Here is a 23,411-nt window from a genome sequence, read left to right as displayed (position 1 = left end):
GAGGGACCAGCCAGGAGGCTGCAGCCGTAATTCCTGCAGGAACCGATCGGGATCTGAAGGGGGAGGCAGTGGAGCCAAGGAGGGGAACACACATGGAAAACCCAGATGATGGAGAAGAGATTCTCCGAGACACGGGAAACATGAGAAATAACCCATCTCCCAGAGGCACCCGGCCCCACCCCAACCCACACCCATCAGCAGACATGCTCACACGGTCCTAAGTCTCCACTGAGGTTGGCAAGGCAGGCTTGCAGAAGAACGTGCCGGATGCTCAATACAAATGAACTGTGGCTACTCCTATTACTCTTCTCCTTGAATTTACATCAACTCAAATCAATCGTCCTGGAGCTGATTTCAGCAACTCTCTCCCCCAGAGGGGTCACAGAAAGACTGCACTGTGCACAGCATCCGCCACCACGGGGTGCCCCGCACCCATCCCGGTGTGAGGAGAAAAGCGTTGTCTGCACACTCCCACCCACACCGCTTCTGCACCCCCACGAAACACACACCATTTCCCTGGCCCGGCCCAACCTCCCCCTATCCTTACCTGGGCTTATTCTGGGGCAGGGCCTTGGCATCGACGGCGAACATTTTGGAAACAAAGATAATAACTGGAGCAGTGTCCTCGCTTCCACATTTCATGAAAGCTACACAAATAGGAAGGAAAAAGGTCACTCGCTTTTCCCATGACCAGAAAGGCAGACTTCTAAAACACAAGATGTTTAGAACACGGTGTCACCTCAACACATAAGCGGCCTGTAATCTTTTACAACCACGATAAAGTTCTCTTTAGAAAAGTATAAAATCGCTAGAACATTGCAGAGCAAGAACAAGCGGAACTGGCCCAAATGGGGAAAGAAAGGCAAAATGAGCAGGGCAGGAGGAGGGCTGGGTGCTGAAGCCGCAAACGGGGCTACCCCCCCCCATAAGCCCTCAGAGATCCTGCCCGATATCCAGAGCAGAAGGGGTAAAACTGAGACATGCTAAGTCAACAGTCAGCAAGGCAGCTTATTAATCAAATACATACAAGTGACGCAAGTTAAAAAATGGACAAGAATACCTTATCATGCCAGTAACAAAATACTTAGAAATAAGACTCAATATTATAAAGATGTCAATTTTCCCTAAATCTATATATACTAACACAATTTCACATCAACATGTTGACATTTTTCTTCACCTTCCTGGAGGTATATACACCAGTCATGAGTGTTTCTGGTTTTTTGTTTTGTTTTTTCCTTAAAAAATCACACCCCCCCCACCAAAATAATGTGCACATAAATGAAAGAATTCAACAGTAATATTGAAACAAGAGCAACGCAACAGGAAGTCAGAAGCAAGGGCACAGCAGACATCTTGCCAGGGACGTGGGTACAAGGGGTGAGGAGCAGTGTGGCCTGCCCGGACTCCCACTGTCCTGGGACCACTCTGGCTGTCCCAAGGGAAACGGAGAGCAGAGGTGGGCACTTGGTGAAAGGCTGTACTGACACTCAGGTGAGAGACCATGGTGGCTTGGCCCCAGGACGCAGAAGCAGAAATGCTAGGAAAAGCCGAATTCTGCGTAGATTTCGAGGCAAGAACACGCAGGATGTGCAAACGGACTGGATGCAGGGGTGTGAGTGAACAGGAGCGCCACGGACGACTCCGAGCTTTTTGGAGTGAGCAAATGAAGGGACAGAGTCTCCTCTGACTGAGGAGAACCAAGAGAAGCAGGTTGAGGGAGAAGGGAAGAAGCCTGGCGGGGGGGTATGTTAGGGTTCAGGTGCTTCTCAGAAAGCCGAGCAGAGGGAGGTGTGGCGGACCCGAGGCTGGAGCTGAGGGGGCAGACAGGCTCAGAGACACAGGTGTGGGAGTCATGAGCAGACTGCTGCCATGGCAAGCCTTGAGATGGGTGACATGGCCAGGAGAGGGAATGCAGGCCCTGCTCGGGTCCGCCCACAGTGACAGAGAGACGAAAGGGAGAGAGAGGGATGAGGAACAGACACGAGGAATGCGCAGCCAGGAGAAGAGCCAGGGAGGAATGCTGTGGCCAATGCTAGTGACAGATCTAGTCGGGTGATTTAACAAAGGACAGTCAACAGGGGCCCTGGGAACCGCAGCCAAGTGGTTTTGGGGATGGAGGTTGCAAATTCAACAGAACGGGAGGAAAAGCGGAGATGGTGAGTACATGCAGATGAAGTTCATGGAGGCTTGCAGAGCCTGGAGTGGACGGTTCCCCTCTTGTGGGGAGCAGTGGGCAGCCCAGCCCCGGAACCCCTTTCCACGGTCCCCAGGGACCCGACCACGGTGCTGACAGAGCAGCTCAGGGACACATTCTTGGCCGTGCAGGGGCTGGGACACAAGGTCACTGGGAGCTTCTGAGACGAGATCAGGGCAGAAGGGAAGGGGCTCAGAGCCTCTGGTCTCCCACCTCAGTGGCGAACAAAACAGCTCTAGCAACACTAAAACTCTGGCCAAATGGCCTTTTGTAAACTGGCATTTGGCAAACTGGTCTAGAGCAGCCTTGACTTAGGACGGTCCAAACTACGGCCCCTGCCGAGGTCCCCTTCACCTCACCTGCTTTCAGGGCCTGGGTTTCGGGCAGAAGAGAGTCGAACGTCTGTGATCCTGTGCACATCAGTCTCTCCACCCTCTCAGCTGTCATATCCAGGGGGCTGGGAAGCTTCTGACACACCATTGCTGATGTCTGCTGTTAAGGACTCACAACCTTGAACACGTGCCCTCCAGCAAGGCAAGAGATTCCCAGGGCGCACTAAATACCGAGGTGACAGTGTCGGTCTCTACAGAAAACACCCGGGCTGGGAAGCACTGTGCACCACATCTCACAATACAGACATGCTTTCAGGGAGTTCAGGGACTCGCTGGAGCCCAGGAAGGACCCCTACCACAGATATTCTGGGACGTTGATGGGCCAGGGCACAAGAGAGCACGGCACTGCTTAGTAGCTTGGCCTCCTGAGACCCTCAGTGCTACCACTTTTTCCCACAGTTCTGGTCTATCTCAACTCCTATAAAACGACCATGAGCCACTAGCAAGGATACCAGGACGTCCCCTACCAGAGCCCGTCACTGTAGGGCTGAGATGCCACTGCAGGCCCACACCCAGGACACTGCGCCCACAGCCCGCCACGCGGGGACTGCATGGGACACACACGTCAATGAAAAGAAGACAGTTTAAAGTCGCCTATAAAATTATCTAAATGTGAACCATCTCCGATCAAGTTCTCTGGGAATCACTAAGATGATAGGAAATATCAACCAGCTAAGAAAATATGGCACTGAAATGAAACCCTAATCCAACATAACCATCTAAATTATCGACTTACACATAAATCTTAGTAAAATAAAATCTTTTGTTTTTACAGACTACTGAACAAAAATAAAAAGATGCATCTTCTTTCTTGAAAGAACATGTATCTGAATTGGTATCAGTAAGACCACGAATGAGTATCAGAATGTTCATTTGTAAAAGCAGTGAATACAGTTTCAGGGTAATTCTACCCTGATTAACCACAGAAGACTTACTTTGGGTGGAAATATGTTCTCTCCAGAGGATTTCCTGATTGCCAGTAACATGCTGTTTCCTCCTGCTTTGTCTGAACTGTTATTTCATTACAAACCATCAAGACAAAGGATACCCAGCACAGCATGGGAGATGGGCAGCCACTGGCTGCAGATGGCATTGATCTGAACTTTAGGGTCTGAATGTCGTGCCTCCCGGGCTCCAATTTTCAATCCTAAGGAAGTCACTATTTTATCAATTTTTTCTCTGTCCCTGTAGTAAGCATACAAAGCGGGGAGGTCACACACAGACAGGAAGGGGCAGACGGGAGAAGGAGCTCCACATTTTTCGACACACTTACTCCCAATGTACCTCCTCTACAAGAAACTGAACACGTCTGGGGGGGCTCCCGCCAGGGTCTCCACTCCCTCCCTTTCCGGGGCCCCCTCCTGCCGGGCCCCAGGGGGCACCATCCCAGGCCCCTGAGGTGAGTTGCGGTGACGGGTGAAGCAGCCTGACCTATGAGTGCTCACAGTCATGGCTCCAACTCTGGAATAACTTTGAAAGTAAATTTACTGAAGCAAACTTTCTTTTCCACTTGTATCAGGCAAGGGTGTTCCCAAGTTCCCCATTAATGATACTGGATATCCAACACCCTTTCTACTGCATTAACTGTTTTATTTAAGCTGGTTCTGTAAAAACAAAGATCCGGTGCTTCTGTCCATCCGTCTGTCCCCTCCTCTGGGCACTCTAAAACCCTCAGTGCTGTCCCTCCTGCTACCCTTGACCGAGGTTACACAAACTCCTTTCCACTGTTTCCAGGCCTGCAAAGCTCTGTTCACTTCCTGGGTCTGTCTCCGCTTTCTGAAGCATGACTCATCACACGGGAATTATACATTATACATTATACAGCCCAAAGACAAACAATTTTATGGCAGTCTTACTTTTTCAAGACGGCATCATACAAACTCCATATATTCTCCAGGATCAGCTGCACAAATAAAGGTTTCTTTCCTTTTGCCTGGAAAACAGAACATGTGCACTTAACTTTCTGAATATTTAACAGGTACCTTACATATTCACCCTTGACGTGTTCTGTGAACAGTATGTCTCATTTCTACCAGAAAATGTTTACTGAACAGTAAAGTCGTGGGAAATGGTTGTAAAGAATTCGCTCAACAGTCAATAAGGTGCAGTTGGTAACAAACCACTGCTGTCTTCCTCTGGGAGCCAGGGTTGTGACAAACGAGACCAACTGCGGGGCGTGTCGCTGCAACTGCCCCACCTCTGCCATCAAAGGGGTACATGACACCCAGGCTGAGCGCTAAGAAGTCACACTGCGTGTGCAGGTCCCTTCCGCAGACTTCTTCTAAACAATGTTCTTAAACATGAAAACCGTTCAACTTCAAGGAAGAGGATAGTAAAAAAACAAAAAAACCCTACCATTTCTCTGACCAAACCATATGCAAAGTAACAGCACCTTGAGAAGGAAACCGTCACACGCACGTGAGACGGAATATACACGGGCGCCCCCTTTCCAACTATCGCCCGGTTACAGGTGGAAGAAGGGGACAAAGGCCACGGAGCGGGAAGTGGTGGAGCCACGATGCACACACACACTCGGACTCTCAGCCCGGCTCTTTGCCATCTCGCTACACCGGCTCCTTCTTAAGGAGCTTTTTGAAAGGCTTTTAATGGCAAGGGAAGATGCTCACGACATGATGTCAAGCAAAAAAAGAGTTACGTTAGTATATAAACAGTATAAGCTCAACTAAGGGATGGACGTCTCGATCCTAAAAGTGAAAAAAATTAAAACCACAGCATCAGCAGTGTTGGCTTCTGTTCTTTTTTTCTCTTATGGCTTTATATTTACAAATATTTTCTAAAAGGAATCTATATGCTCCTCCATGAGAATAAGTTTATAAAATCCTGAATTTTACATTAAAAAAAACATCAACAGCAGGCCTGGTGACCAGCATTTAGTGAGAGAAGCCTGAGCTGAGCCTAGGAACACAGCATGCTCGGAAAGAGCCATCTCTTTATGGTGAAAGGGACACAAAAGCAGGATGCAAAACACGTGTCTTCAAGTGCACAGGGTCTGAGATTTTTGCTCCTCTCAAAAAAAGAAAGAAGAAACAAACAAAAAGCAGTTCCTTGCTCTCTTATTTAAAGAACTCCATTTAAGCAATACTTGGAAGTAAAACACACGACCGTGAACCCCGCACAAACTGACCCACTTTAGCCAGAGCCAAATTACATCTATGAAAGGTGCTACAAGTCTGAACGGGGCGGGAATGTGAGCGACACACAAAAGGGACATATTGCCACATCACCTGATCCACCTTCATAATCTTCTTGGCCTTCATATTGATATAATAATCTCCCCACAAGGTTTTCAAAAGAACTTCCTTTTTGATGCCGATTTTTTGACTGTAGATTTTGGCAAAGTGCTCAACTCTGAAAGAAAAGCAAGTGTTGGTGTTACGAGTAACAACAGTACGTAAGAGTGTTTCCGTGCCGGGTACCGTTCAGAGTGCTCTGAACGCACTACTAGACGCCATCGTTTCAACCATCCGAAGGGCTGGCACTCATTACCTCCCCAGGATCCAGAAAAAGCTACACACACCGAGATATTACGTAGGTAACACGGGAGGCTGGGACCAAACCCAAGCAGTCCGGCTCCGGAGCCCATGCATGCTCTTGCCCAACGGCTCTACGTTCCTACGGATTAGAATCCATGCCATCGCTCCCTTCCTTGACTCTGCATGTGCACAACGAGGCAAGGGGAACAAGGGCCAAGGAGATGCAGGTTCCAACTGCCCTACACAACTCGCCAGCAAGAAACTTCGTTTCAGCCTGTCACTGCTGTAGGGACCTGGTGCTCACACAGGAAAAAACGCCAGAGCCAGGGCCTGCCAGAAAAAGGCTTCTTGGCCTCCTGGATTCCACAGGAAACGTCCGCACACCTGGAGAGAACCCGGCTAGCGCCAGTCCGCTGTACCGCAAGCCCCAGGCACGGGACAACGGTCACCTGGCACGTCGGCGTGCGGCAGGTAGCATCTGTGCCGTCAGGACCGAGGACCCAGGAAAAACCTCCCTTCGCAGGGATGAGCACGTTTCACGTAAGGTGTGAGTCCACCTCTCAAAGCACCAGCGTCTGGGAAGATGCCTGCTCTCTCGTCCGCTGCACAGACGCCAAAGGTAACGTACTCCGGACAAGTTCTTAGCTCTCAGTCGGCAAGGGTGGTATGGCCCGAATCCAGGGCTAACTACGACCCCGTCCGATGAGCTGGTATTCTCACGGCTACAAAGCCTGGTGGGAGCAAGAGGAAGCTGCCAGAGCCCTGCAAGTTCATCGCTGTGGTCGGAAGCAGAGACGTGAACAGCAGGCTGCAGCTCAGCACCAAAGCAGGCCCCACGGAAAGTGCCGGAGGTTCCAGCGTCCCCTCTCACTGAGGACGAAGGGAGAGGAAACACCCAATCAGGAATCAAAGTCCCAATTCTGCAGTTACAGGCTACTGGCATCCCGGGGCCGGCCTCGAGAGGCCAGGACCTCAGAGCGACTCGCTGTTATCAGCTGCATTTCCCGTTTGATCCCACAATGATTTGCTCAGGTGGGTTTGTTTTTTTTAATTTTCCAAAATTTTAGTTTCTATTACAATTTTATGTTTATTATACATGTAAATTATATATGCTTTCTACATACATTACACTATGATTAACTTAGAACTGACACATTTTTGAAGGAGTGATCCCTTCTCTGCACAAATTCTCAGCTCAGTCCACAGACCAACAGCTTCTGCCTTGGAGGGCTAACAGGAGCACGACCGGTCTCCCTCCCGCTCCAGTGGCTACTCCACAAGTGAGCTCAGTGGCCGGTTGCGCACAGTGCCCATGCCTCAAGGAAGAAATAGACCCTTGCTGCGTGCTCCAGGAACCAGTAAAGAGAGCCGGGCGTCCTCCTGGGCTTCTTGCAGTGAAGCACGCCCAGAGCAAGGCACAGAGGCTCCCTTCCAGCTGCAAATCAGCAGACCGCATCTCCCTGCGGCTCCTACTTCTAACCCCCTGGTTCTGCCAGGCACGGTGCCATCCTCCACGCAGACTTGCAGATCCATTCCAGGACCTATGGGAGGGGGACAACAGAGGGCAAGCACTGTGGCCGGAGGTCCCAGGCACATTCTCCAACCCAACCTTACCTGAGAGGCCTCACCTTCACCCGGATGCTTGTGAGGGCCCCAATGAATACAGCAGACGCTTTGGGCGACATATGGTTAAGTTGAGTCTATTCTTACATGGCTAAAACTGAAGGTAATGACCGAGTGATTAGCACATCAAACTTCCAATATTTTCGTATTTTGTATTTTTTGAAATTGCATTTTTTTGCCTGAGATAAGACCAATTTTTGTATATCCTTCACTGACACTTAAATTCTGACTTTATACTGTTCAGATGGTTTATGTTTTTATTTGACCTGTTAACAGTCTGACTGATATAAAATCTTCCCCAAACCATGCAGATTTCTACTTATACTTCTATTTTTGCCTCATGCACTTTGTTAGGATCACCGATAGAGTTAATCTCTGTCCATTACCCATTAACAAGGATTCTTATACCACAATATATTTCTAAAAATTCTGCATTGTTCATCAATACTGCCAAACTGACTTTCTTTTTGCTCACATTTGACTGACATACTGAGCCAAAGCTTTGGTACTTACCCCCCAGCTATTATGCTTTCTGTTTATCTTTTTAGATAGCAAACCTTTGGGGTTTTTTTGGGTTTTTTTGTTTTTTAATGGAATTTCCTTCTTGTAAAAAGCTATCTCCTCCATGGGGTATTTCATGCATTAAGTATCGCAACTGTTCTGGAAATGTGGATTTCTAGAATGATTTCTGCTTATGCTTCCAAGATTTTTTTTTAAATGTTGATTTGTGGTACCCAGACTTTTGTATTTTCTTGGTCTTATACAACACTGTGTCAGATACATGTCCTGTTTTTAATTTGATAAGTGGTAAACTTAGAGGTTTCCACACTCAAACCTCTATCAGAATCATAAGTGATAGGCACAGAAATCTTCCAAAATCTTGGTTTTTATCCTTTCCATTCTTTTTCATCCCATAGTTACCATAAAACTTGCTTAACATCAACCCTTCCCCCCCACTATTGCTTCGTGCTTTTTGTCTGTCATTAGTTAGTTTTAATTTTAAAACTATGACAATTTCTCCATTCTTGGATTCTGTTTTAATTCACTTCCTCCACAGAGTACCTTCAAACGGGATTCTCAGAAAGACCTGCAGACCTACTGACCCATCCATCCTGGTCTATCTTCCTGAATGACAACGTGGCCAAGGGGGAGGTTATGGGGTATCCTTGTGCATCCAAGCCGCCCAGCGGGCTGACATCAACGGCAGGAGCCGAAAACGCTGATGTACAAAGACAAACGGAACTGCTCTAGGGAGGACTCTTGTCCCTCTTTTATAGGGTTGGGAATTCAGCTGCACTTATCTACAACCGGAGCTGCACTCTGACCTATCCAAGTCAGCAGATTCTCCCGGATTCACATCTGCAACAGGACAGACTGAGGCCGTAATGCCCCGGTTCAGGCTCATGTCACACTCCTTCATCCTGTCCCCCCGTGAGAGTTTCAAACATCCTCCAAATTCTGAAATGTGCTCCTTTCCCACCTTTTGGGACACAGGAGTTGCCCCCTTTCCCTAATCATGACCCATCAGAGGGAGGCCAGCAGAAAAGGACCTCTAGGGCTTTCGTTCCCATCAGCTCCCCATAAATGAACATGTCCACTTGTTGACAACAGGCACTGTTGGGCATGGACCCTAAATGCGACCTTGCTTAACGCAGGGCATTCACTCGCTGACTGACAGCACGTCAAAGTGTCCAGGGTTGTGAGGATCCCAAAGCCATCCGTGCAAGCCTCTCCCCATCCCTTCTCCTTCTACAATAAACTGACACCAATTTCTGAGATTCAGACTAAAATTCACCTGGAATGTTCAATGATTTCTAGAAATCATTCCAAGCAAAGGACGAGCCCCCAACCCTGTGGCTCATGAGCAAAATGCTGACAGGTTAGGAAACTAATGGGCCTGACCCGGTTATATGACGGAATGAATCACTGTACTTTGTAATTCAAAGAAATTCTCAGAAATCATCTAAGCCCAACATTCTTAGTGTTCAGGTGAGGACACTGAGGCCCAAAATGGTGACAATGGCGTCATCAGCCACGCGGAAAATGGGCACATTCTCTGCAGGTTGGTAGTTTCTATTTTCATTATATGTCCACTCTCTGAATTTCAGTATGACCTTCACAGGCACTAAGTGGACTATGGTCTTTATAACTGATGACAAACCAACAAGGAAAAACCATGGTATTATAATTTATTATCCTGTCAAGGCAAAATCTGTCCGGTCCAAAGGGAGTGAAGATCAAGTTCCTTTAAAAAAAGGAGGACAGAACAGCCAAGACCAGTTGGGCTCCTCGCAGGCCATGCGCTCTGCTCAATTTCTGATCCCTTCTTCTTTCCCATTTGCAAACTGACAAATGTTTCTTGAATAGGCTGTTTTCCTCTGGTGCATTATGTCTGGTTCTGTTATCCCTGCTATATATGCAAGATTCAGCCCATGACTAAGTAAATCCCACTGTAGTCCCACAACCGTTCATCCAAGCTCAAGACATTTTTCACAAAGTGATAATTCTTTAATTGTATTTGGATTTCTGATTTCACAAGTCAGTAATGGTTGTGGTTCAGAAACATAAATCAAATGCCCACCACATTCTAAACACTGACGTCACATTCCATGGCCCGCAGGTACATATCCAGAAGGGGCCATCAGAAGAAACAAGGGTCCCTGTACCCCAGAGTGGAGAGCCCACTGAAGCCCCAGTCAGGAAGCATAAACTTCAGTGTCAAGCAGACCTTAAACTTAGTATCAGCTCCTCTGCTTCGTGGCTGAGTGATGTTCAACATCTGCTGAATGTCTCTGAGCCTTGGATAATTCATAAGAGTATCTATTTAAAAGGACTGTCCTAAGAACTCAATGAAATAATTTAAGCAAAGTGACTAGCTTAACATCCAGCATGGGTACACCCGAATAAAGTTAGCTTCTTTCCATACTAGCTTCTGCTAGTGCAGACAGTAAAAGTTAATAGAAATGTATTTGCTCACATATTATGCACAAATAACCTCCAGAGTATACAAGAAACTGCCAGGATGTACTAGTTTCCTGTAGGGAAATGAAATGAAAACCTAAGAGACAGGGAGACAAGGTGGGAGACTTTTCATGGTCTCCCAGGGATACATTTTTGTACCTTTTCAATTTTAAATTTATTCAAAGATTAAAGTTCTAAACAAATCATTTTACATAAAATCTATAAAGAGATGCAAAACTGGTTCAAGATTCAAAAAGTAATCAATGTAATCCACTATATTAACAAGTTAAAGAAGAAAAATCCTATGATTACATTAACTGATGCAGAAAAAGCGTTTGACAAAATTTGACACCCCTTCATAAAAATGACTCTGAGAAAAAAAGGAATACAGGGGAACTTCCTCAAATTGATAAAGAACATTTAAAAATAACCCACAGCTAACCTTACACTCAATGGTGAAGGCCTCAGTACTTCCCTCTAAGATCAGAACAAGGCCAGGATGCCCACTCTCCCTGCTCTTTAACGGTCCTGGAAGCTCCTGGCAGAGCAGTGAGGCCAGAAGGGGAAAGGAAGTGGCAAGTAAAGGAGGGAATACAGCAGCCCCTGTTGGCAGGTGACAGGCCTGCCTTGTAGAAAATGCCAAGGAATCCACAAAGAACTCTAGTGAGTGAGTTTAGCAAGGTCACAGTATACAAGAGCGACATACAAAAACCAATTAAATGTATTTCCAAAAGGTAGGAATGAATATGTGAGCACCAAAATTAAAAATATAATACCATTTCTAATTGATCAGAAACAATGAAAGATTAGGTGCAAGTCCAATATAATATATACAGGGCTTTATGTTGAAAACTACAAAATGTTAATGAAAGAAATCAAAGAAAATCTTTAAAAAATTGAGAAACACAGTGTTCATGGATTAGAAAGGAAAATGTAGCAAAAATGTCAATTCTCAAATGGATAAAGTTTCCCCAATGCTTTTTCAATAAAAACCCTAGCAACATTTTTTTGCAGATATAGGCAAAGATTATTATAAAATGTACATAGAGGGGTGCCTGGGTGGCTCAGTCGTTAAGCGTCTGCCTTCAGCTCAGGTCATGATCCCAGGGTCCTGGGATCGAGCCCCGTGTCAGGCTCCTTCCTCAGCGGGAAGCCTGCTTCTCCCTCTCCCTCTGCTGCTCCCCCTGCTTGTGTTCTTTGTCAAATAAATAAATAAAATCTTAAAAACAAAATAAAATAAAATGTACACAGAGAGGCACAGACCCTTGAACAGCTGAAATAATCTCCAAAAAGAGGAATGGGGGCTGAAACAACCTACCTACTCTCAAGACTTGTTAGATACTTACAGTAATCAAGACTGTGTGGTACTGGTGGAAAGATAGACACACAGATCGAGGAAACAGAACAGAACACTCAGAAGTAGATCCACACAGGTATCCAACTGATGTCCAGCAGATTTTGACAAAGGTATACAAGCAATCCAGTGGGGGAGGTATAATGGTGCTGGACTAACTGGACATCTATAGCCCAAAAAAGAACCTTGACCCAAGTCTCTCATCGTATACAGAAAATTAACTCAGAATGGATCACAGACGTAAATGTAGAAAGTAAAACTATTAAACTTTTAGAAAAAACTATGAGAGAAAATCATCAGGAGACAAAATCCTAGCCATGCGGGATTCTTAGATTTGACTTTAAAAGCATAATTTATAGGGGCGCCTGGGTGGTGCAGTCGGTTAAGCGCCTGACTCTTGGTTTCGACTCAGGTGGTGATCTCATGGGTAGTGAGATGGAGCCCCGCACTGGGACCCGTGCTCAGCCCGGAGTCTGCTTGAGTTTCTCTCTCTCTCCCTCTGCTCCTCCCCACAAGGGTTCTCTCTCTGAAGTAAAAATAAATAAATCCACCCAAATTCTACTCTATGAAAGACATTGTTAAAAGGATGAAACATCAAACTATAGACTAAAAGAAACTATTTATAAAACACACATGAGGGGCGCCTGGGTGGCTCAGTCGTTAAGCGTCTGCCTTCGGCTCAGGTCGTGATCCCAGGGTCCGGGGATCGAGCCCCGCGTCGGGCTCCCTGCTCCTTGGGAAGCCTGCTTCTCCCTCTCCCACACCCCCTGCTTGTGTTCCCTCTCTCGCTGTGTCTCTCTCTGTCAAATAAATAAAATCTTAAAAAAAAAAAAAAAAAAAACACGTATGAGACAAAGGACTAGTATCTAGAAGATAAAAAGAACTCTCAAAATTCAACAGTAAAAAAAACAAACAATACAATTAGAAAATGGGCAAAGGACTACACAGCAAAGGAGATCATCAACAAAATGAAAAGGCAATTTATGGGATGGGAGAAAATATTTCCAAATCCTATATCTGAAAAGGGATTAATAACTAAAATATATAAAGGGCTCATACAACTCAACAGCAAAAAAAAAAAACAAAGAATGCAGTTTAAAAATGGGCAGAGGAACTGAAGAGACATTTTTCCAAAGAAGATGTACAGATGGCCCACAGACACGAGATGCTCAACATCACTCAGCATCAGGGAAATGCCAATCCAACCATAACCAGATATCACCCTACATCTGTCAGAATGGCCACTATCAAAAAGACAAGGACTAACAAGTGTTGGCGAGGATGTGGCCACAGACAACCCTTGTTCCCCACTGGTGGGGATGGAATTGGTGCAGCCAGGATGGAAAAGGGTATGGAGGTTCCCTGAAAAATGAAGAATAGAACTACCACAGGATTTGGTAATTCTACTTCTGGGTACTTACCTGGGGGAAAAAAAAAAAAAGAACTTGAGAAGATGTATGTAACCCCCGGTTCACTGCCAACATTATTTACAATAGCTAAGACATGTAAGCAACCTAAGTGTCCATCAAGAGATGAACGGATAAAGATGTGTATCATATATAATATACCCTATCATATACACACATATAATATCATATGCATCATATCACATAATCATATATATAATCTGTGGAATCAAAAAACAAAAAAACAAAACCAACACAAGAGCCTCCTAGATACGGGGAACAGACTGGTGGTTGCCAGAGGCAGAGGTGGGGGACGAAATGGGTGAAGGGGGTCAAAAGGTACGCTGACTTACAAAACACGTTAGCTCAGAGGATGTCGTGTACAGCACATGAGAGAACAGTTAAATACAGTACAGCATATTTGAAAGCCGCTCAGAGAGTAAATCTTCTTTGTCCTTATTACAGGAAACAAACATCCTGTACCAGCATATGGAAAACTACACTTATCGTGGCGGTCATTTCACAGTCTATACAGATACGGAATCATTCTGTTGTACACTTGAAACTAATACAGAGGGGGAGCAAGATGGCGGAGGAGTAGGAGACCTGGATTTCGTCTCCTCTCAGGAATTCAGCTGGATAGGGATCAAACCATTCTGAACACCTACAAACCCAACAGGAGGTCGAAGAAAGGAATAGCAACAACTCTCTCATCAGAAAAGCGACCACTTTCTGGAAGGTAGGACGTGCGGAGAAGTGAATCCGAGGCGATATTCGGGAGGATAGACGGCGGGGGAGGGGCCTCCGGCGGCCGCTTCTGGCAAGTGATAGAGCCGCGGAGCACAAAATCGGAACTTTTAAAAGTCTGCTCCGCTGAGGGAAGTCACTCTGGTGGCTAAGCGGGGGGTGGAACCCTCCGGGACAGTGTGGTCTCAGGACCCACGGGTCACAGAAAGACTGGGGGTGCCTGAGTGTGGCAGAGCTCCCAGGTATCGGAGCAGGGAAGCCGGCTGCAGAGGCGCAGCCCAGCTCGGGGTTGCCATAAACCGTGATCCGCGGCACAGTCGGGCCCCTGCTCCTCCAGCAGGGACCCAACAAGCGGCAGATCCGGGGAGACTCCCCTTCCTCCCCTGGGAGGAGCCGCGCGGGAGTGCGCCGCAGGGATCTGCTGGGTTTGGAGACTCCACAGGGGGTCGGGTGCCAGAGATAGAAACGCGCGGTCACAGGCCGGGTGAGCACGGAGTGCGGCCGGAGACCTGGGAGACGGGAGTGACTGACGGCTTTTCTCTGGGGGCTCACTGAGAAGCGGGGCCCCGAGTTCTCGGCTCCTCCAGGGCGGAGATTGGGAGGCCGCCATTTTCACTCTCCACCTCCAAAGCTGGATGGAAAGCTCGCAGGGAACAAAAACCCCGGAGAGCAAACCCGAGCAGATTACTTAGCCGGGAGGGGGCAAGGGCGGGGCAATTCCGCCTCCGGCAGAGACATTTGGAAACCACGGCAACAGGCCCCTCCCCAGAAGATCAGCGAGAACAGCCAGCCAAGACCAAGTTTACCCATCAATGAGAACGGCAGAACTCCAGCGCTAGGGGACTACTGCACATAGAATCCATGGCTTTTTTACCATGATTCTTTAGTCTTTCAAAGTTATTTTTTTTTAACTTTTTTTCTTTTTGAATTTTTCTTTTTCCCTTTTTCAACCAACATCTTATCAATCCCTTTTTTTAAAAAAAACATTTTTCTTTTTCATTTTTAGAGTCATATTCTATCCCTTCATAGTAGTTACCTGTATTTTTGGCTTATATATATAAGTTGTTCTCTCTTTAAAATTTTGAGATAGTTTCTTCTAACAGATTAAAATATACCCTAAATCTCTAGTATACGGTGTTTTCTATTCCCCTGCCTGATCACATCCTCTCCCTTTTTTTTTTCTTTCTTCTTTTTTAAATCCTCTTCTTTCTTTTTTCAAACACCTTCTTATCAATTCCTTTTATAAAATTTTTTATAATTTCCATCTTTACAGTCATATTCCATCCCTTCATCATATCAACCCTTATTTTTGTACATATATAAGTTTTTCTTTCTTTAAAACTTTGGGAGGCACTTTCTTCTAAAACACCAAAATACACCCCAAATCTAGTGTGTGGCACTGATCTATATACCAGCCTGATCATATTTGATCACATTTTGTTTTTTTTGTTGTTGTTGTTGCTTTGTTTTGTTTGTTTTTGTTTTTATCTTTATCTTTTTTCTTTTTTTTCTTTTTCTTTTTTCTCTCTTTCCCTTTCTTTTCCCACTGCTTCAGGTCTTTTCTGATTTGTATAGAGTATATTTTCTGGGGACGTTGTTACTCTGCTAGCATTTTGTTCTCTCATTACTCTATTTTCCTCTGCACAAAATGACGAGACGGAAAAATTCACCACAACAAAAAGAACAAGAGGTAGTACCGACTGCCAGGGACTTACTCAATACGGACATTAGTACGATGTCAGATCTAGAGTTCAGAATCATCACTTTAAAGATACTAGCTGGGCTTGAAAAAAATATGGAAGTTATTAGAGAAACCCTTTCTGGAGAAGTAAAAGTACTAAAATCCAACCAAGTAGAAATCAAAAAGGCTATTAATGAGGTACAATCAAAAACGGGGGCGCTAACTGCTAGCATAAATGAGGCAGAAGAGAGAATCAGTAATATAGAAGATGAAATGATGGAAAATAAAGAAGCTGAGAAAAAGACAGATAAACAACTACCGGATCACGAGGGCAGAATTCGAGAGATAAGCGATACCATAAGACGAAACAACATTAGAATAATTGGGACCCCAGAAGAAGAAGAAAGAGAGAGAGGAGCAGAAGGTATAATGGAGCAAATTATAGCAGAGAACTTCCGTAATTTGGGGAAGGAAACAGGCATGAAAATCCAGGAAGCACAGAGAACCCCTCTCAAACTCAATAAAAATAGGTCAACACCCCGACATCTAATAGTAAAACTTACGAGTCGCAGAGACAAAGAGAAAATCCTGAAAGCAGCTCGGGAGAAGAGATATGTAACCTACAGGGGTAGAAACATTAGATTGGCAATAGACCTATCCACAGAGACCTGGCAGGCCAGAAAGGACTGGCAGGATATATTCAGAGCACTAAATGAGAAAAATATGCAGCCAAGAATACTCTATCCAGCTAGGCTGTCATTGAAAATTGAAGGAGAGATAAAAAGCTTCCAGGACAAACAAAAAATAAAAGAATTTGCAAACACAAAACCAGCCCTACAGGAAATCTTGAAAGGGGTCCTCTAAGCAAAGAGAGAGCCTAAAAGCAACATAGACCAGGAAGGAACACAGACAATATACGGTAACAGTCACCTTACAGGCAATACAATGGCACTAAATTCCTATCTTTCAATAGTTACCCTGAATGTAAATGGGCTCAATGCCCCAATCAAACGACACAGGCTATCAGACTGGATTAAAAAACAAGACCGATCGATAAGCTGTCTGCAAGAGACTCATTTTAGACCCAAAGACACCCCCAGATTGAAAGTGAGGGGGTGGAAAACCATTTACCATGCTAATGGACACCAAAAGAAAGCTGGGGTGGCAATCCTTACATCAGACAAATTAGATTTTAAACCAAAGACTGTAATAAGAGATGAGGAAGGACATTATATCCTACTTAAAGGATCTATCCAACAAGAAGATCTAACAATTGTAAATATCTATGCCCCTAACATGGGAGCAGCCAATTATATAAGGCAATTAATAACAAAAGCAAAGAAACACATCGACAACAATACAATAATAGTGGGGGACTTTAACACCCCCCTCACTGAAATGGACAGATCGTCTAAGCAAAAGATCAACAAGGAGATAAAGACTTTAAATGACACACTGGACCAAATGGACTTCACAGACATATTCAGAACATTCCATCCCAAAGCAACGGAATACACATTCTTCTCTAGTGCCCATGGAACATTCTCCAGAATTGATCACATCCTAGGTAATAAATCAGGTCTCAACCGGTACCAAAAGATTGGGATCATTCCCTGCCTATTTTCAGACCACAATGCTTTGAAACTAGAACTCAATCACAAGAGGAAAGTTGCAAAGAACTCAAATACATGGAGGCTAAAGAGCATCCTACTGAAGAATGAATGGGTCAACCAGGAAATTAAAGAAGAATTAAAAAAATACATGGAAACCAATGAAAATGAAAACACAACTATTCAAAATCTTTGGGATGCAGCAAAGGCAGTCCTAAGAGGAAAGTATATAGCAATACAAGCCTTTCTCAAGAAACAAGCAAGGTCTCAAGTACACAACCTAACCCTCCACCTAAAGGAGCTGGAGAAAGAACAGCAAATAAAGCCTAAACCCAGCAGGAGAAGAGAAATAATAAAGATCAGAGCAGAAATCAATGAAATAGAAACCAAAAGAACAGTAGAACAGATCAACGAAACTAGGAGCTGGTTCTTTGAAAGAATTAACAAGATTGATAAACCCCTGGCCAGACTTATCAAAAAGAGAAGAGAAATGACCCAAATCAACAAAATCATGAATGAAAGGGGAGAGATCACAACCAACACCAAAGAAATACAAACAATTATAAGAACATATTATGAGCAACTCTATGCCAGCAAATTAGATAACCTGGAAGAAATGAAGGCATTCCTAGAGATGTATCCACTACCAAAACTGAACCAGGATGAAACAGAAAACCTGAACAGACCTATAACCACTAAGGAAATTGAAGCAGTCATCAAAAATCTCCCAAAAAACAAAAGCCCAGGGCCAGATGGCTTCCCAGGGGAATTCTACCAAACATTTCAAGAAGAATTAATACCTATTCTTCTGAAACTGTTCCAAAAAATAAAAATGGAAGGAAAACTTCCAAACTCGTTTTATGAGGCCACCATTACCTTGATCGCAAACCAGACAAAGACCCCATCAAAAAGGAGAACTACAGACCAATATCCCTGATGAACATGGATGCAAAAATTCTCACCAAAATACTAGCCAATAGGATCCAACAGTACATTAAAAGGATTATTCACCACGACCAAGTGGAATTTATCCCTGGGCTGCAAGGTTGGTTCAACATCCGCAAATCAATCAACGTGATACAATACATTAACAAAAGAAAGAACAAGAATCATATGATCCTCTCAACAGATGCAGAAAAAGCATTTGACAAAGTACAGCATCCTTTCTTGATCAAAACTCTTCAGAGTATAGGGATAGAGGGTACATACCTCAATATCATAAAAGCCATCTATGAAAAACCTACAGCGAATATCATTCTCAATGGGGAAAATCTGAGAGCTTTCCCCCTAAGGTCAGGAACGCGGCAAGGATGTCCACTATCACCACTGCTATTCAACATAGTATTAGAAGTCCTAGCCACAGCAATCAGACAACAAAAAGAAATCAAAGGCATCCAAATCGGCAAAGAAGTCAAACTCTCACTCTTTGCAGATGATATGATACTTTATGTGGAAAACCCCAAAGACTCCACCACCAAAAGTGCTAGAACTCATACAGGAATTCAGTCAAGTGGCAGGATATAAAATCAATGCACAGAAGTCAGTGGCATTCCTATACACCAACAACAAGACAGAAGAAAGAGAACTTAAGGAGTCGATCCCATTTACAATTGCACCCAAAACCATAAGATACCTAGGAATAAATCTAACCAAAGAGACAAAGGATCTGTACTCAGAAAACTAGAAAATACTCATGAAAGAAATTGAGGAAGACACAAAGAAATGGAAAAATGTTCCATGCTCATGGATTGGAAGAACAAATATTGTGAAGATGTCAATGCTACCTAGAGCAATCTACACATTCAATGCAATCCCCATCAAAATACCATCCACTTTTTTCAAAGAAATGGAACAAATAATCCTAAAATGTCTATGGAACCAGAAAAGACCCCGCATAGCCAGAGGAATGTTGAAAAAGAAAAGCAAAGCCGGCGGCATCACAATTCCGGACTTCCAGCTCTATTACAAAGCTGTCATCATCAAGACAGCATGGTACTGGCACAAAAACAGGCACATAGATCAATGGAACAGAATAGAGAGCCCAGAAATGGACCCTCAACTCTATGGTCAACTAATCTTTGACAAAGCAGGAAACAATGTCCAGTGGAAAAAAGACAGTCTCTTCAACAAATGGTGTTGGGAAAATTGGATAGCCACATGCAGAAGAATGAAACTGGACCATTTCCTTACACCACACACAAAAATAGACTCCAAATGGTTGAAAGACCTCAATGTGAGACAGGAGTCCATCAAAATCCTAAAGGAGAACACAGGCAGCAACCTCTTCGACCTCAGCCGAAGCAACTTCTTCCTAGAAACATCGCCAAAGGCAAGGGAAGCAAGGGCAAAAATGAACTCTTGGGACTTCATCAAGATAAAAAGCTTTTGCAACGCAAAGGAAACAGTCAACAAAACCAAAAGACAACCGACAGAATGGGAGAAGATATTTGCAAATGACATATCAGATAAAGGGCTAGTATCCAAAATCTATAAAGAACTCATCAAACTCAACACCCAAAGAACAAAGAATCCAATCAAGAAATGGGCAGAAGACATGAACAGACATTTGTCCAAAGAAGACATCCAAATGGCCAACAGACACATGAAAAAGAGCTCAATATCGCTCGGCATCAGGGAAATCCAAATCAAAACCTCAATGAGATACCACCTCACACCAGTCAGAATGGCTAAAATTAACAAGTCAGGAAATGACAGATGTTGGCGGGGATGTGGAGAAAGGGGAACCCTCCTACACTGTTGGTGGGAATGCAAGCTGGTACAGCCACTCTGGAAAACTGTATGGAGGTTCCTCAAAAAGTTGAAAATAGAGCTACCATATGATCCAGCAATTGCACTACTGGGTATTTACCCCAAAGATACAAAAGTAGGGATCCGAAAGGGTACGTGCACCCTGATGTTTATAGCAGCAATGTCCACAATAGCCAAACTGTGGAAAGAGCCAAGATGTCCATCGACAGATGAATGGATAAAGAAGAGGTGGTATATATATACAATGGAATATTATGCAGCCATCAAAAGGAATGAGATCTTGCCATTTGCAACGACATGGATGGAACTGGAGGGTATTATGTTGAGCGAAATAAGTCAAACAGAGAAAGACATGTATCATACGATCTCACTGATATGAGGAATTCTTAATCGCAGGAAACAAACTGAGGGTTGCTGGAGTGGGGGGTGGGGTGGGAGGGATGGGGTGACTGGGTGATAGACACTGGGGAGGGTATGTGCTCTGGTAAGCGCTGTGAATTGTGCAAGACTGTTGAATCTCAGATCTGTATCTCTGAAACAAATAATGCAATATGTTAAGAAAAAAAAAAAGAAGAAGAAGGTAGCAGGAGGGGAAGAATGAAGGGGGGGAATCGGAGGGGTAGACGAACCATAAGAGACGATGGACTCTGAAAAACAAACTGAGGGTTCTAGAGGGGTTAGCCTGGTGATGGGTATTGAGAAGGGCACGTTCTGCATGGAGCACTGGGTGTTATGCACAAACAATGAATCATGGAACACGACATCTAAAACTAATGATGTAATGTATGGGGATTAACATAAGAATAAAAAAAAAAAAAGAAAGAAACTAATACAATGTTGCATGCTATTCATACACACCTCATTGAAAAATGAAAGAGAAAAGGAAAGAAAATAAGGCAAGGACATGAAGAGACGTCTCACCTGAGGACACACAGGACAAATGGGCACAGGACACGATGTTCCACAGTGCTAGCGGTCAGGAAAATGCAATTAAGACACATAGCGTCACAATACACACCTGTCGGAATGGCTAAAAGAAAGTGACACCGCTAAATAGCCGTGACAATGTGGAGAGTAGATCACCTCACTGTGGGTGGGGTGTAAAATGGCGCCTCTTCTGGAAAACCAACACTAAACCTACGACTGCCATATGACCCAGCAAGCACACTCCCATGCATTCATCCCGGAGAAATGAGAACTTACGTTCACAGAAAAACCTACACGTGAACGTTTGTGGTAGCGTCACTCACAACAGCCCCAAATCGGGAAAACCCCAGAGGTTGTTCATGCTCGAACAGCACCCACCCCAGGGAATACTGCTCAGCCACAGAAAGGAACCAACAGCTGATACATGCAACAACGGAGTTACGTCTCTAGAGAATTCCACTGCCCGAAAAGAAGCCAATCCAGAAAAGGTTACGTAATGTGTGATTGTTTTTATCACATTTTCGAGATGACAAATTATGCAAACGGAAGACACCTGTGACTCCAGGGGTTAAGAGGGAGCAGGGGTGTGAAGGAAGCAGGGTGGCTATATTAGGGAAGGATCTTCCCTGGGATGGACAGTATCAACGTCAATATTCTGGCTGTGACATCGTGCTCCAGCTTTGCAAGATGCTACCGCTGGGGGGATACTAGGTAAAGGGTACAAGAGGACTCTATTCTTTCTTACAGCTCTGTTTCAATCAATCATTATCTCAACAATAAAAAGTTTCATTAAAGAAATCACTTGTATACACAGTCCACGCGAAGAGATCGAAGGAGATCCGAACAGACTTACCCGAAGCCCCACCCATCTATTGCACTCGTAAACACCACATTGCCCTGATCCGGAGAGAAGTAGAGGTGAGAATCATCCGTGTCCTCCAAGCCAGTGCTCCAGTCATACACTTGCTCTCCTGGGTCAGAATTTGGATTCACTTGGGATTCAGTCTCTCTCTCTGCTCTTTCTTCTAGGACTTTAGAAGTAAAAAGAGTTCCTGTGAGTGCATTAATCTAGGAGAGAGGGTAAAATGGCAGAGTGTCACTAGATGCTTAGCACACCTGTGGTGGGAGACGCGCTGTCTAGAACCATCAGTCAGTTTGGGCTCCATGGATGGAGTTGATATTTACAACAATAATTAACCTGTTATCAACCCGTTCCTTCCAAACCCAGCAAGACTAAATTGTATGGCTTCTGTGAGGTCGTTTTATGACCCGAGCGAGTGGCATCCACAACATGGGGCCTGGCGTCACTAGGATCTCATGACTCCACGATCCTAGTTCAGAGCCTGAGCCGGCTCCCTCGCCAGTTCTCACACCTGGACTTGTCACCACTCTCCTCAGGCCCTTTTCCTGCCTGCCAATCCTTAGCTATTTCCCTCCCCAGTAAGTGACCTTATTTCCTACCACAGAGAGAAGATGGAACCTATTATTCAGAAATCCTGTAAGCTCCCGGGATTCCAACCGATCAGCCCATGTCTGTCTGCAAACACCGCTGGTCCCTCTCCTTCTGCCTCCCTGGTGCCCTTCCTTGTCTGATTCTGTAGGGAATTAGATCCATCCATTGATCCACGCTTTCTCGCTGCTCTACCTTGATCCCTTCCTCCCTTTGGCAAATAACTCTTCTCAACTGGTCTCATCAGTGGTACCCCACCGTTCTGAAGAAAGTCCAAACCTCCACGTGTGACACACAACGTTCCCCATAATGGAAACTCTATATTCCTTCCTACTCCCGCCTCCTGCTTCCCATGATCCCATTCTTCAGCGACAGCAAGTCACACACAGCTCTTTGAATGAAACATCCTACTATACTTTTTCCTGCGTTTACTTTGTATATCTTATTTCTTCTCTCCTAAACGCCCCGGCCATTAACTCCCGACCTTTTTCCATCTCAAGGCTTCTGTCCCATGACTCTTCCTAACTCTCCTCCCTCTGACCTGGTCTGGGTGAGGCAGCCCTCATTCACGTTTTCCAACCACACCCACGCCTTCACGCTGCTCTCGAAAGATCTCTTTAAAGGTCTCCCCACCACACCTCAACATCTTTGAAGACAGGGACTCTGACCTGTCGGGACATTCACACTCCCCAGCACACAATGGACATCCCAGAATTCATTTATTCAACATATAGTTATGTAAATGTCTGCTGGGCAAATACATAAATGGTTGGGCAAAATGTCATCTAAAGGCAGGTCAT

The 23,411-nt window shown here is 44.9% G+C and overlaps 1 protein-coding gene across 1 annotated transcript in view; it reads right to left on the bottom strand.

Moving 5' to 3' along the window:
- The window catches only part of EFL1 (elongation factor like GTPase 1), a 145,415-nt gene that overhangs the window by 101,449 nt on the left and 20,555 nt on the right, over window positions 1–23,411 (bottom strand). The window contains 6 exon segments of the mRNA XM_044917993.1: window positions 548–647; window positions 2,557–2,679; window positions 3,638–3,774; window positions 4,446–4,522; window positions 5,835–5,958; window positions 22,015–22,229. Coding sequence (XP_044773928.1) covers window positions 548–647; window positions 2,557–2,679; window positions 3,638–3,774; window positions 4,446–4,522; window positions 5,835–5,958; window positions 22,015–22,229 — 776 coding nt within the window.

Source organism: Neomonachus schauinslandi, chromosome 9 (assembly GCF_002201575.2).
Source record: "Neomonachus schauinslandi chromosome 9, ASM220157v2, whole genome shotgun sequence".
In the NCBI taxonomy this organism is placed as follows: domain Eukaryota; kingdom Metazoa; phylum Chordata; class Mammalia; order Carnivora; family Phocidae; genus Neomonachus; species Neomonachus schauinslandi.
This window is presented reverse-complemented; position numbering and strand designations above follow the sequence as displayed.